General features: G+C 39.1%; 1 protein-coding gene across 1 annotated transcript in view; it reads left to right on the forward strand.

Annotated features, from left to right (window-relative positions):
* The window catches only part of LOC131176687 (calcium-transporting ATPase 12, plasma membrane-type-like), a gene marked incomplete at its 3' end in the record, with an annotated part of 60,115 nt that extends 54,414 nt beyond the window's left edge, over positions 1-5,701 (forward strand). Inside the window, exons 2-3 of the mRNA XM_058141763.1 lie at positions 5,209-5,443; positions 5,666-5,701. Of these exons, the coding sequence (XP_057997746.1) occupies positions 5,209-5,443; positions 5,666-5,701 (271 nt within the window). The remainder of the gene's footprint in view (positions 1-5,208; positions 5,444-5,665) is intronic.
* Positions 5,702-12,569: the final 6,868 nt, after the last annotated feature.

Genomic DNA, 12,569 nt, shown 5'->3' on the forward strand with positions numbered 1-12,569 from the left:
GTTCCTTTGTATGTATATAGTGTTCTTGGTTTTGGCGATTGTAAATTAAAATTGTACATTGAAGTTGTAAAGTAAAGTATGAGTTATTTTGACTTGTAAAATTTGTATTATATTTCTTTTATCTTAGTCTTTGAAAAATTATTGTGGATTTGACTTGAGAAAAATATTGTGTAGTTTAACTGTTGGAGTCGAGATTGGGAAATCTATTTGAAGTGCTTTTTACAGGTTTTCTGAAGAACTGTTTTGTTCAAAATACAGATGGTACTCCACCAAAATTTTTGAAATTACTAATAATTAAAATGTGTTATCTCTTTCACTTAAGTTTAAAAAAAAATTTTAACACCTGTAAATAGTGCTCACCATTATAAAAAGAAGTAAGAAAAGTTTTAAAATCCCTTGTAGTGTATTTAATGAGTTATCAATAGACAAAGTTAGTAATTCATTAGGTATACTACGGGATCATGTTATGCCTTACAGAGGGGTAGGGTGTGACATGAAATCTGATTACATCTACACATCATAAGAGCCTAAGACTAAGGGTTCTGGCATGCAAAGATGCCGGCGACATGAATAAGGCCTCTTTTAACTCATTGGTACCTCGTGACTAGATAGAGGATACCAGACTGAATTTTACCGACCTCCTATGTGACCGCCTTACCAATACCTTTCAGCAGGCAACATTTGTTCTATTTCATTTGCTATTCAAACTCAATTTTACTCAGGCCTCCCCACCTTTGCAGTCATATTCTCGAGCTAGTCTAGTGGTGCGACTTCATAACTCTCTGATTTATTATATGATCATTTATTTAAAAAAAAAACTCTTATGTAAGATACTGCTACCAATATTTTATCAAACTACCTATACGTTACCCGTAAACAGAACACCTACATTAGGAGATAATAAAAGGCCAAGAACAAATAAATAACATGAACTGACATCAAAGATAAACTCGAGAATAACCACCCACGTGGGACCTTCTAACATAAAATAAACTTTAATGAAAATTACTAGCGTAAAAAGAAGATAAAAGCGAACACTGGATAAGGCAACGGTTCAGACACTCACCTACAGGAAGTTGAACCTATTGAACTAACTGTGGAGTCAAGAATGTTGCAGAGTTTCGGGCTAATAGTCTGGAGACTGATGCTTGCCTTGAAATGACGAATGCCTAGTTAGCATGTAATCAAACCAGAATGATAATAAATGAGATTGAGCTTCAGAAAATAAAAGTGGATATAAAGGTGGTGAAAACAGAACTGAAACTTAAGAAAGGGTATCACAGGGCAATGAACAAACTGAAAATCAGAAGTTCCAGTGTCCAACACTTCTTCAAAGAAAATACTTTAGAAAACTGGTTTCTAAAGTCTTTCTAGCTTAAAAATAGCATAGTAGCAAAGCGAATTAATTTTCAGAGCCTTTCCACTATAATCACCACCCTTTTTCTTCGTCCTCCCTTCAACTGTTTTCATGCAGGTATTTATAGGGAACGGATGTTCCTAATGAAGGGTCAGGATTCCCTTTGAAGGAAATGGAAGGTTTGGATTTTAAAGGACACGATCTAATGGTTGGGAATTAAAGAGAATCAAAACGAACGACCGAGACCCTTTTCTACATATTTGTCCTTTCTCCTTTCTAATCTGACGGCTCAGAATTTTCTTGTCAAGGGCGATCCGAAGGTTGAGAATAAAGAGCGCCGGTCTTGTCGTATTGTTCTTTGATCCAAGGGCTCTAGACTTGTCCTTATAAGTAAGATCAACGGTGGAGATTAGGATGTACAGCACTGTCATAACATACTGTGGCACCTGTCAGTAATGTGGGCAATTCTGAGGCGTGCGGTGGAGATTTCATCTGCAACGCTTTAACTACCTCGGCTCTGATTATGACGACAGTCAGCGGAAGTTGTCTTATTCTCTTTGTTTTCTGACCTCCCCTCCCTTCCGATCTTTCTAACACGATCCTTTTCCGATCTCTCATGCCGGGCTCCCCTCTTTCGACCTCTCCTACTTCGGTCTTCTCCTTTATCCGGTCCGATTCAGTCAAAGCATTTATTCATTCGATTTCCAAGGCATCCGCTTCGTTTTTTGCTCGCAATAAATGCTCAGACTTTCCCTATATATATACCTTCAACGGGAAACCCCTCTGCATTTGATTTTCTCCTCTTTCCTTCTCACATTTCCTGTTCTAACCGCTCCGGCAATAATACCGGCCATGATAGTTGTTTTTGATCTTTTTTCGATTGTCCTCTTTATTCCTCGACTGAAAATTTATGATCCCGGTGATCGGAGAATTATGATAACCTCATTTGATGATAGTGAGAGAACCGGACTAATTTGCTGACCTGGATCGAGGACCTCGATCGTGTCGATCTCGAATAGTTCGACCGATATAATCGGCGAACTAATTTCGGGCGAGAAGACTACTAATATTCCTCTTAACATCGGTGACTACCCCTTGAAGTTCATTTGGCTCCTCACCACATTGGGCGTCCCGACTACAGCTTGATTCTGGTCGATGACAGTGGAGATGACTCTCTATCTTCATGAGAGTCATAATCACCCCATCTGAGCTGTACGTCTATCCGTTGTCTATGGCCGGACAAATCTTTTGATTCAGCCACGAGACTAGGCTTTGACATAGGCCTTTATTAGATAGGATGTTCCACCGATCTCTAAAGATCACCCCTATGATGTAATCAGACCTTTAATGTAATCCGATCTCTAAAGATCGCCCAAATGATGTAATCCGACTTTTAATGTAATCCGATCTCTAGAGATCGCCCAAATGATGTAATCCGACTTTTCAGAAATAAAATTTTATATTGACAATTATCATTTTATTATTATTGCATTTATTATTTTTCGATCTCTGATGTGTTTATCCGATCCGGTTCCTAACTGAACAGCCCTTAACCGATCCGTACTTCTAAACATCAGCCTTAATTCACCGATCTCTAACTAGCCGTTCTCTCCTTATTATGGAATTTCTGGAATATTCGTGAGACGTGTCAGAAAAAGCTGGCGAATCCCGCGAACCGATGCGCCGCTTGGGACACCGTGAGCATTAAATGCTCATACTAGTATAAATAGGGGATGAGTCCGCCAGTCGTCCCCTTATGTCATTTTCTACCTTTCGTGAGCGATTCCAAAATCCTCTCATTTTTTTCAAGTTCTTCCGACACCGATCACACTCCGGTAAGGATTTTGATCTTTCTTTCAGTTTAAATTTTCTCTTTTCTTTGAAAATGAGCGGCGCCGAGGGTCAGAGAGCGGCAAGCCCCCCTTCCGTTTAGATCTCGTGGTCGTCAGATGAGGTAGAAGTAGTCGGAACAAGCGGGCGATCTGAACCTCTTAGGACCTCTATTCCAGCCCGCAGTCAAGCAGCACCCTTGAGGCAAACACATTCTTCAGGGAGAGAAAACCTCCCTATGGACGAGCTGCCATCAATTCTTTAAGAAACCGACCTGCAGTCGTTCAGCCAAGAGTATAACATTCAGCCCGATTCATACTGTCGACACCATATTTTGGCCGATCCCTGAAATCAATAAACTTTGAAGCCGATCCCCAACACATAGTCTCCCTTTGCCAACTAACCACATTTCCGATCTCTCCTCAGAAGGAATCGAATCAATACTAAGTCCCCATATCATTTAAAGCCTCACCAATCTCTCAAACCAATTGTCAAGTCCCCTGATCAGTCAATTATATTTTCGATCTTTCTTGTCAAATGAGATTGAACCAACATTAGGCCTTCGTGCCACTAGTCTTATTGCCGATCTCTCTTTTATCCGTTTCTCAACCAAAATTTTAACAAATATTTAAAAGAGATCGGAGGATAAGTCCTTATCCGATCCTCAATCCATAATTTTAATGAATATTTAAAAGAGATCAGAAGAGAGTTCTTATCCGATTCTCAATCTAAAAAAAACTCTAATTTTAACCTAAAAGAGATCGGAGGAGAGTTCTTATCCGATCTCCAATCAAAATTTTAATTTAAAAGAGATCGGAGGAGAGTTCTTATTCGATTCTCAAATCAAATTCTAACAAATATGCAAAATGACCCCTTAAACTAAACTGATACGCAACAGTAACTCACTAAGGGTCGACTCATTTATTTATGTATCTGGGTAACCCGAATTGGTGAAAAATCAAATATTCCCTTTGACCAAGAGGATTAACATCTCCGTTCGAACCTCCTAACTATCAATTCTAGTTTATAAAGAGCTTGAAGTTAAATCTGCTTACCCTCATTGAGGGACGAGGTGGGGTGCCTAACACCTTCCCCACCCGTTTACGGACCCCAAACCTATAATCTCTGTTTTTGAAGTGGTTTCATTTTAATTTACTTTCGCAAATGGTTTTCTTTAATTTCCCTCAAAATTAAAGTGGCGACTCCTCACTCTTTTCCACTTCAGTGAGTGTTCGTCCAGGCGACCGCAAAACCCCTTGCGACACATACGAACTCATTAAGTGTCACGGCGATCTTCGAGCCGATCACTTCTTCGAAGAGAATGACATGATCATGGTATACGAAGAGCAATTAAAAGCCAGGCTACGATTCCCTCTTGACGACTTCTTCAAGAAAGTTTTAAAATTTCACCAAGTGTGCATAGCCCAAGTTCACCCGAATTCATGGCGGATCCTAGTAGCCTTTAGAGGCCTTTGCCGAGCCAAAGGACTCAGTCCTACAGCTAAGGTGTTCGCCGAACTGTATAGGATAACTCGTCGAAAGGACGATGAGTATTGGTTCTTCCAGGCGAAGCCACAATGTGGGCTTTTTACCGATCTGCCCTCCTCCTTGAAGAATTGGAAGAATCATTTTTTTATTCTGAGGAGCAAAATTCTGAACGACTTTGAGGGTTTCCCACACAGCTGGCTGCATCAAGGTCCGTTAATTCTGAAGCACATCACCCTGAATAGGGAAGAAGGTCTAATGGTGATGGAATTGAAAGATCAGGGGCCCGACAGAAGTTCTCTTGTTTAGATCACCCTGAATAGGGAAGAAGGTCTAATGGTGATGGAATTGAAAGATCAGGCAGCCCAACAGAAGTTCTCTTGTTTAGATGCAGTGACGGCTGAACTGCATCATTGGACAATGGAGTTGATTACTGGCGAAGAACGCGGGCTTCAGCTCTCTAACCTCGGCCTCAGTACTTTCTATATCTCTGATCTTTGGGCCTTAACGATCACACTGACCTTTTCTTTATGCAGGTATGGCGAGCGGCGAGTCATCCAAGGAGAGCCAGAAGCGAAAAAGAGAGGTCTCCCAGAAAGTGCGGGAGATGAAGCGGCCGAGGCCCTTGGGCGCCCAAGCATGATCCCGGGGAAATTCAAGGAGGCTCGTCTCAACCCTCGAGACAGCCAATCCCTGACACAGAAGTGGTCCGGTCCCCTCCTCGTCAAGAAGAGCCGCCACCACCTCCTCCGGTTGCTTCAAGCGCAAGGGGTCCTTCCCAACCACTGTGAGGACCCTTTCCGCGACGCTCAAATCCTGATCCACTCATTGGAGAAGAACCGCAGTTCGAGAGAATCAGGCTTTGCTAAGGTCTTGGGTCCTCCATGCGCCTTGGAGGATCAGGATAGGCTAACCCCGAACAAGCTCGATGATATCCTGACCCAAACTATGAGCCTGAGCGTGGAGAGTTTGGTGAACCAACACATTGTTCAGGAGAAGGCTCACCGCTTGAGGCAAAAGGTCGAGAAGGTGGGTTAGGAAGCTACTTCCCTCCGATCTCAACTTTCGTCCGCTCAAAACTACATATCTGAAATTGAGGGGCGGATGAAATTCTATGAGGATAAGCTGGCCGAGCAGGCTCATGTTCTTGAAGAGGTTCAGGCGCTCCGAGCTGCTGAAGTCGCTCGCTTCACTGAGGAGCTCAAAGCAAAAGAAGAAGAGGTAGTGACCAGGGAGACCGGTGCTTATGTGAACGCTCATGGGGATCTCTTGGCCGAGCTCAGGAAGTGGTATCCCGAGGAGGACTTCTCCTGGATGGTGGATCTGGCTCCCCAGGATGAAGAGGATAGCGAGGAGGAGGCCGAAGGTGATAGAGGGGGTGAACAAAATGTAGAACAGGCTGGAGGATCACCTCCAGCCAAATGACTTGTATATATTTGAAATGAAATGAAATTCCTTTTTTTGTTCAATGCTTGGATGAGATCGAAAAGTATCTAAGTTACATAAGCACTTGATTGTCTGAACATATTAGAACAACAGCTAAAAGTGATTATTAATCTAAGTGTAAGAGGTCGGAAAACATTGTAAGCAAGAGATCGGCAAACGCCAAATGGGACTTGATTAAAATTGGAAACTTGATTTGAACACTTAAGATCGGAATCATCCTTAAACCGGATTAGAACCTTAACTTTATCAGACGATTATCCCCAAACTTTTAAAAGGGAGATCGGCAATAAGACTGGTGGCATGAAGACCTGACGTTGGTTTGGTTTCGCTAGACAAGAGATCGGAAATGTAATTGACTGGTCAGGAGACTTGACAATTGGTTTGAGAGATCGGTGAGGCTTTAAATGATATGGGGACTTAGTATTGATTCGATTCTTTTTGAGTAGAGATCGGAAATGTGATTGGCTGGCAAAGGAGATTCGATCTTTGAGGATCGGTTTCAAAGTTTATTGATTTCGGATCGACCAAAATATGGTGTCGAAGCTATTTATAAATAATCTCTTGAATAGCAGTATCAATGATGGGAGTGGATTTCGATGTAGCAGGGACGCTCGAACCGCCTCATATTCTGATCAAAGAGCCGTTAGAACTTGATTGAGATGAAGATGATCTTCACTGATTTTGGCCTAAGATATTTGATTCCAAACGTGTTGGACCTGGGCAAGAAAATCATTCCGCAGTTGACTGCCTCTTGTTTCAAATTATGAAGAGTAGTCCACAAGCGATAATTGTGGGCAAGTCCGATGATGCGATATCGATTAGCTAAAAATCGATTTCTTTTGCAGCGTCATAATTAGCAAATTAGATGTGGATGGACGAGACAAAGGTATTGCGAAACCAGGTGATGATCTGATGATTTTTACTATCTCAATCCTCAAGACGGTCAGCAAATTTTGCATCAGTTTCATCATTCTCTCTTGTCGGTGTAGTGATATCTCCGGTAACAATACGCCAAAGCTTGCGACCTATCAAAAAACTTTTCATTCCTTGAACCCAAAGATTATAGTTGGAACCAGTCAGAACTGTTACAATAAGTTTTGAAATATCATATTTCTCCATTGATAACAAGATGAGGAGAAAAAAAAATGGTATAATAACAAGAATGAAAGAATGAACCAGAACAGGTTGTAGAGAGAGAAGAGTGACCCCAGAAACTAGAAATAAAAGCTTTACGGTTCTGATACTATGTTATAAGAAAGAATACAAGTAATGAAGGAAATGATTGTGTATTTGTCTGTGTCTTATTTACAGAGATATTACATCTATTTATACATGAGAATATGAGCTAATTTAGACATGAATAATAATTGCTATAATTATGCTACACAAATCTCCTATAATCATGCTAATTGCTATAATTATGCTACACAAATCTTCTATAATCATGCTAATTGCTATAATTATGCTAACAAACATTATTAGTGTAACACCCCTATTGCATAGCCTGGTATATTTCACTGTTTCGATGACTGGTGTCGGTCTGGACAATTAAGGGGATTAAAACCACATCTAAGACAACTAGATAAGCCCTAAACATAAATAATTAGTAATTGTCAATTAGTTAAGTATAAATAAGAAAAACAGAACATAAGAGATTAAATGAGCCAAGAGTCACAGCGATGGGTGACCTTCTCGGGAAGGACTGCAAAGTCGATTTAAACTCAAATTTCGAACTGTAAAATATGACGCTGCGGTCCTTAGGACTATTGCGAACTTATTGGAAAAGAGAAAATCACAAAAAAGAATTGTTAAGCTGGTCAAATAATTAGGTCAGGGATCCGAAAAAAATATTGAATTATTTGCAAATCGGATCGAACCGGCGAGAGGCAATTTGGTCAATTGACCCCGAGAGCTGTCTCATGATCTAATTGTCAAATAAAATCGGAGAAAAGAAAATTTCGGAATAGGAATTAAATTAAAGAACTAATAGAAAAATAAATAAAAAAAAAAGAAAAAGGAAAAGTGAAAAGTGATAACATCATGCATGACATCATGCATGATGCAACAAACACTAATTAAAAAAAATAAAATTTGGAGAATTAGTGGTCTTCCATAAGGATAAATACATAAAGAAAAAGAACAGAAAAGAAAAAAAAAAGGAGAGTCTTCTTCATTTGCCGTCCCTCTCTCTCTCTCTCTCTCACTCTCTCCCTCACCCATAAACCTCCATTAGAGCTCTTTTGTGAGCTTGAAAATAACAAAATTCCATCATAGAAAAGTAACCTATCATAGATAAAACTTGTTTGGACAACTAGAAAGGAAGGTGCAAGGGAAAAAAAAGAAAAGAAAACTTGAAGGAAAGGAAGAAGAAAATTCTGCATTCAAGGTTAGTAAGTTCACTTCAAATTTTTAGTTTAATTAAAGTATTTATAACATAAAGAACTTATAAATATGCTTAAAATGAAATTAAAACATCCTTGGGGGACAAGAGTCAATTTCGGCCTGCTAGGGTTTGTGATGGAAATATTTGTGTTTTGATTTAATTAATTATGTTAGGAAGCTTAATTGAGTGATGAAGTAATGTTAGTATGCTTTGAATTAGTTCAATGTAACAATTAGTGTAGTTAGGGTTTTGGCACCTAGGGTTTGGAAGACAAAAATTTGGAAAAGTGGTCAAATAGTATGTTTGACCTTGTTTGGGGTGAGAAATAGTCATTTGTGACCAATTGGGGTATGTTGGAAGTGTTGGAAGTGAGTGGAGATTCGGATTGGATGTGGGCAGTATGCAGGCAGCATGACCTAGGTCCCTTTCAGGGATCAAAATTGAAAATTTACAAGCCCGATTGGTGTGAGGTCAATTGGGAATGAAACTAGACACAAAGTGACACATTTTTCATTTAGGAATCATGCCGAAATAGTGACAAAAACCTAGTGAACAAATTGACCAAATTCAAATTAGGCAATCTAGCCTGTACAAAAATGACCAAATGAACAGTGTTTGCTCATTTGGACATCACATGTGCTAGGAAGGTCTAAATGACCTGAAATTTTACCAGTGGAAAGCCGAGATATACAACTAAAACTTTGATGAAGAAGAAAAACCCAAATTATGCCCTTAACCAAGTCATTTAGCCACCCAAATTTGGTGACCTAAAACTACCAGAACCCAGAAATTTGCCCAGAAATCTAGGTAAGTCTAATCCGGCAACCATGATTCAAATGGCTATAACTTGAGCTACAAAACTCCAATTAGAGTGATTTATAAAGGAGAATAAAGTTAAGACAATAAGAAACAATTTCTATTGAGAAAACTTAGCCAAACTCTAACAGCAAAATAACCAATGGAACAGTGCAACATAAGACACTAAAACTGAAAATGTGAAATTTTGCCTAAAAGAATTAAGTTTTGGGTAAACAAATAAAACCAACAAAATAGGTAACCAAAATGTGGTATGTGGGTGAAATTAGAATTCCCATACCTATTAAGCCTTAGAAAGTCAATAAATTGACTTGAATAGTATAGTGAATAGTAACCCCGAAACACAAATTTTAAATAACGTCAAGTTTAGCATATTAAAGCTAGGTAAAAATAAATTTGAAATTATTTTTGGATTTATGATAAGTTATGATACTGAAACACTGTGAAACTATGTGTTTCAGTGGAAAAGAATACCTGGAAAGAACCCGAGGGATCGAGTCAAGGCCAAGAGGCGACTCGTATAAGGTTTGTGCACAACATAGAATTGTGAATGAATTGAAATATTGAATTGTGATATCATTGTCTTGAAATATTTATTATGCTTTTAATTTAAATTGTTGAAAGCTTAATTGTATATATTTGAAATGGCATCAAATGTTTAGTAAATTGTTAAGATAGTTTTGAAACCACAGTGTCATGACCATATATTTAAATACCTCACTAGCATGACTAGTGGGGGAAATCAGTTTCGAATTTTGATTCCTTCTCTGGCTGAAGTGTTGAGGTGTGTGCCAGTAGAAGAAGAAAAAGAATGGGTTCCCATATATTTGAGCTAGCTAGCCTTGTGATGTGACTTCTCTTTAGCCTCTGGCTCCTGAGATGATATTTGTTTTGAATGGCATGATATAACTGTGTATTTTTATGAAATTTGTTTTGAGACTTTTGAAATAAAATTGTTGGATTAAATGCATCTAAATCATGTTTTGTATTTATTTCTCTTATTCAATTTAATTTTTGAATAAGTATGATTTAAATTCTGCATAAATGTTATTTTAGTATGTTGTGCACCACTGAGTCCTAGTACTCAGCGATGGCTGTTATTCCTGTTGCAGATATAGAGACTAGAGGAGCAACAGAGTGAGCTGTTGAGGATTGAGGAGCTACCTACTCTTAAGTCTATCGGGTATATTTTATACCCTAATTGTAAAAATTATTTTGATGCATGTAAATGTAGAAAATGGTCATGAGCAGTTGTATAGAGTTGTATAAAACTTGTAATAAATTTTAGTTTTGTTTTTTCTTAATGTAAATTTTTATAATGATGTCTATAAATTGTTTTATCTTTAATGAAATATGAATGGAAGTATTTTGTTTTAATTTGCAAAAATTGAATTATAGTATTTTGATGATGTTGAAGAGTAATGATGTTGAAATTAGTTGGGATGGTTGTGGAATTGATGAAGTTGTTGAGATAAATCATTAGAAGTGCTTTTTACAATTATTTGAAGAACTGTTTTCTCAAAATACAGATGGCACTCTATCGAAATTTCTATAAAATTTGCGGAAAAATAAAATGGAACAAAAATTTTAACTAGTTTTCAAACTCTAATTAAATGTTTTAATACCTAGTAGAAAATGCTCACCACTTATGAAAGTAAGAAAATTGTTTTAAAATCCCTTGTAGGGTACTTAATGAGTTATCGGTAGGTGAAGTTCGGTAGTTCATTAGGTATTCTACGCGATCATGTTATGTCTTATAGAGGGGTAAGGTGTGACATGTTTTAGTGGTATCAGAGCAAATTTTTAAAGTATGTTTTAACTTGTGAATTTGTGTCTTTCCTTGTTAAGTACAACTGCTCAATGTCCTTATTTGTTACATACAATGCATTACATAATAAATATGAACGAAGGAATCTCCTTGTGTTATTTGTTCAGGAGATATCCTACTCCATATTGAAATGGAAGAAGGGGATCACTCAGTTGAGCAATCTGTTGAAGCTGAGGCACAAGAGGAAGCCCACTCTACTGAGAATGTTAGCGGTCGAGCTTTTGACCCCACAAATGTTGCGATTTCTGCCTGATCACACTCTGGCGTGCAATATTTCAACAAATGGCTAGGGTATGCCTACTCAAGCTCCACCCGGACTTTTGTGGTGCAACCTCAAGCTCGGTCAGACGAGATGACAAATTTTGTTGAAGTATGGGGCTACAGAATTTAAGGGTATAGTAGACCCTTTAGAGGCAAAGCAGTGGCTAGAGAGGATGGATCGAGTGTTCAAGAAGCTGCACTGCCCTGATGAGCTGAAATTTGAATACTCAGTATCACTACTGCAAGGGGATGCGTATGATTGGTGGAAGATCATCCCTCACAGCTTGGCTGAACCACCACTACTGACCTGGGATGACTTCATCAGAGAATTCAGGCAATCGTTCGGATGCATCGTGGATCGAAACTACAAGAATTTCTAGTCTAAAACAAGGCAATGAGCGATGGCGAGAATATGAGAGGAGCTCTCCTGCTTAAGCCACTATGCTAGGAATCTCCTTTCTATCAGCAAGGAAAGGTGCAAGAGATTTGAGATGAGTTTGAAGCCCAGCCTACGGATGCAAGTTGTGGGATTCAGACATAGTAATTTCTTAGAGCTCATCTCTCAGGCACTTGAGTTGGAAAGAATTGAATCAGAAGTGACCCCAGCAAAAGAAAAATTAGAAAAAGCTGAAAAACTAGAGAAAAACAAGGGGAAAAAGTCAATAGAGCCAAGTCTTAGTGGTACTTCTGGGAAGAGAAAGAAATTTAGGGGACCTAACAGAGGTCAAGGTGGAAGGTTTGGAAGGCCGATTCTGGAGAGAGACCCCTAGGTGCAGTCAACAATCGAGCAGGGGTTCACAACCTCCCCACCTCTGTGAGATTTATGGCAAGATTCATGGGGGAGAATGCTATTGGGCAACAGGAGCCTATTTTAACTGTGGAGGCAAGGGTCATATTGCAAAAGATTGCACTAGTGCTGCTAGATTCGGTCCAGCTCCTACAACTGTAGAAGGATCTATTCAGTCCTGCTCCAGAGGTTCACAACCGTTCTGAGAGGAAGAGAGCGGTAGAGGCACTACTGCCAGTCGTGGTACTGTTGGTCGACCAACACAAGTAAGTGCTTGACCCGGAGTTTATATGATGAGACGAGAAGAGGTGAGACTTCGATGTGGTAGCCGGTACATTCTCTATCTCTCGATCAAGAAGTATTTGTGTTGTTTGAT

The sequence above is a fragment of the Hevea brasiliensis genome, unplaced genomic scaffold (genome assembly GCF_030052815.1).
Source record: "Hevea brasiliensis isolate MT/VB/25A 57/8 unplaced genomic scaffold, ASM3005281v1 Scaf220, whole genome shotgun sequence".
Classification (NCBI taxonomy): domain Eukaryota; kingdom Viridiplantae; phylum Streptophyta; class Magnoliopsida; order Malpighiales; family Euphorbiaceae; genus Hevea; species Hevea brasiliensis.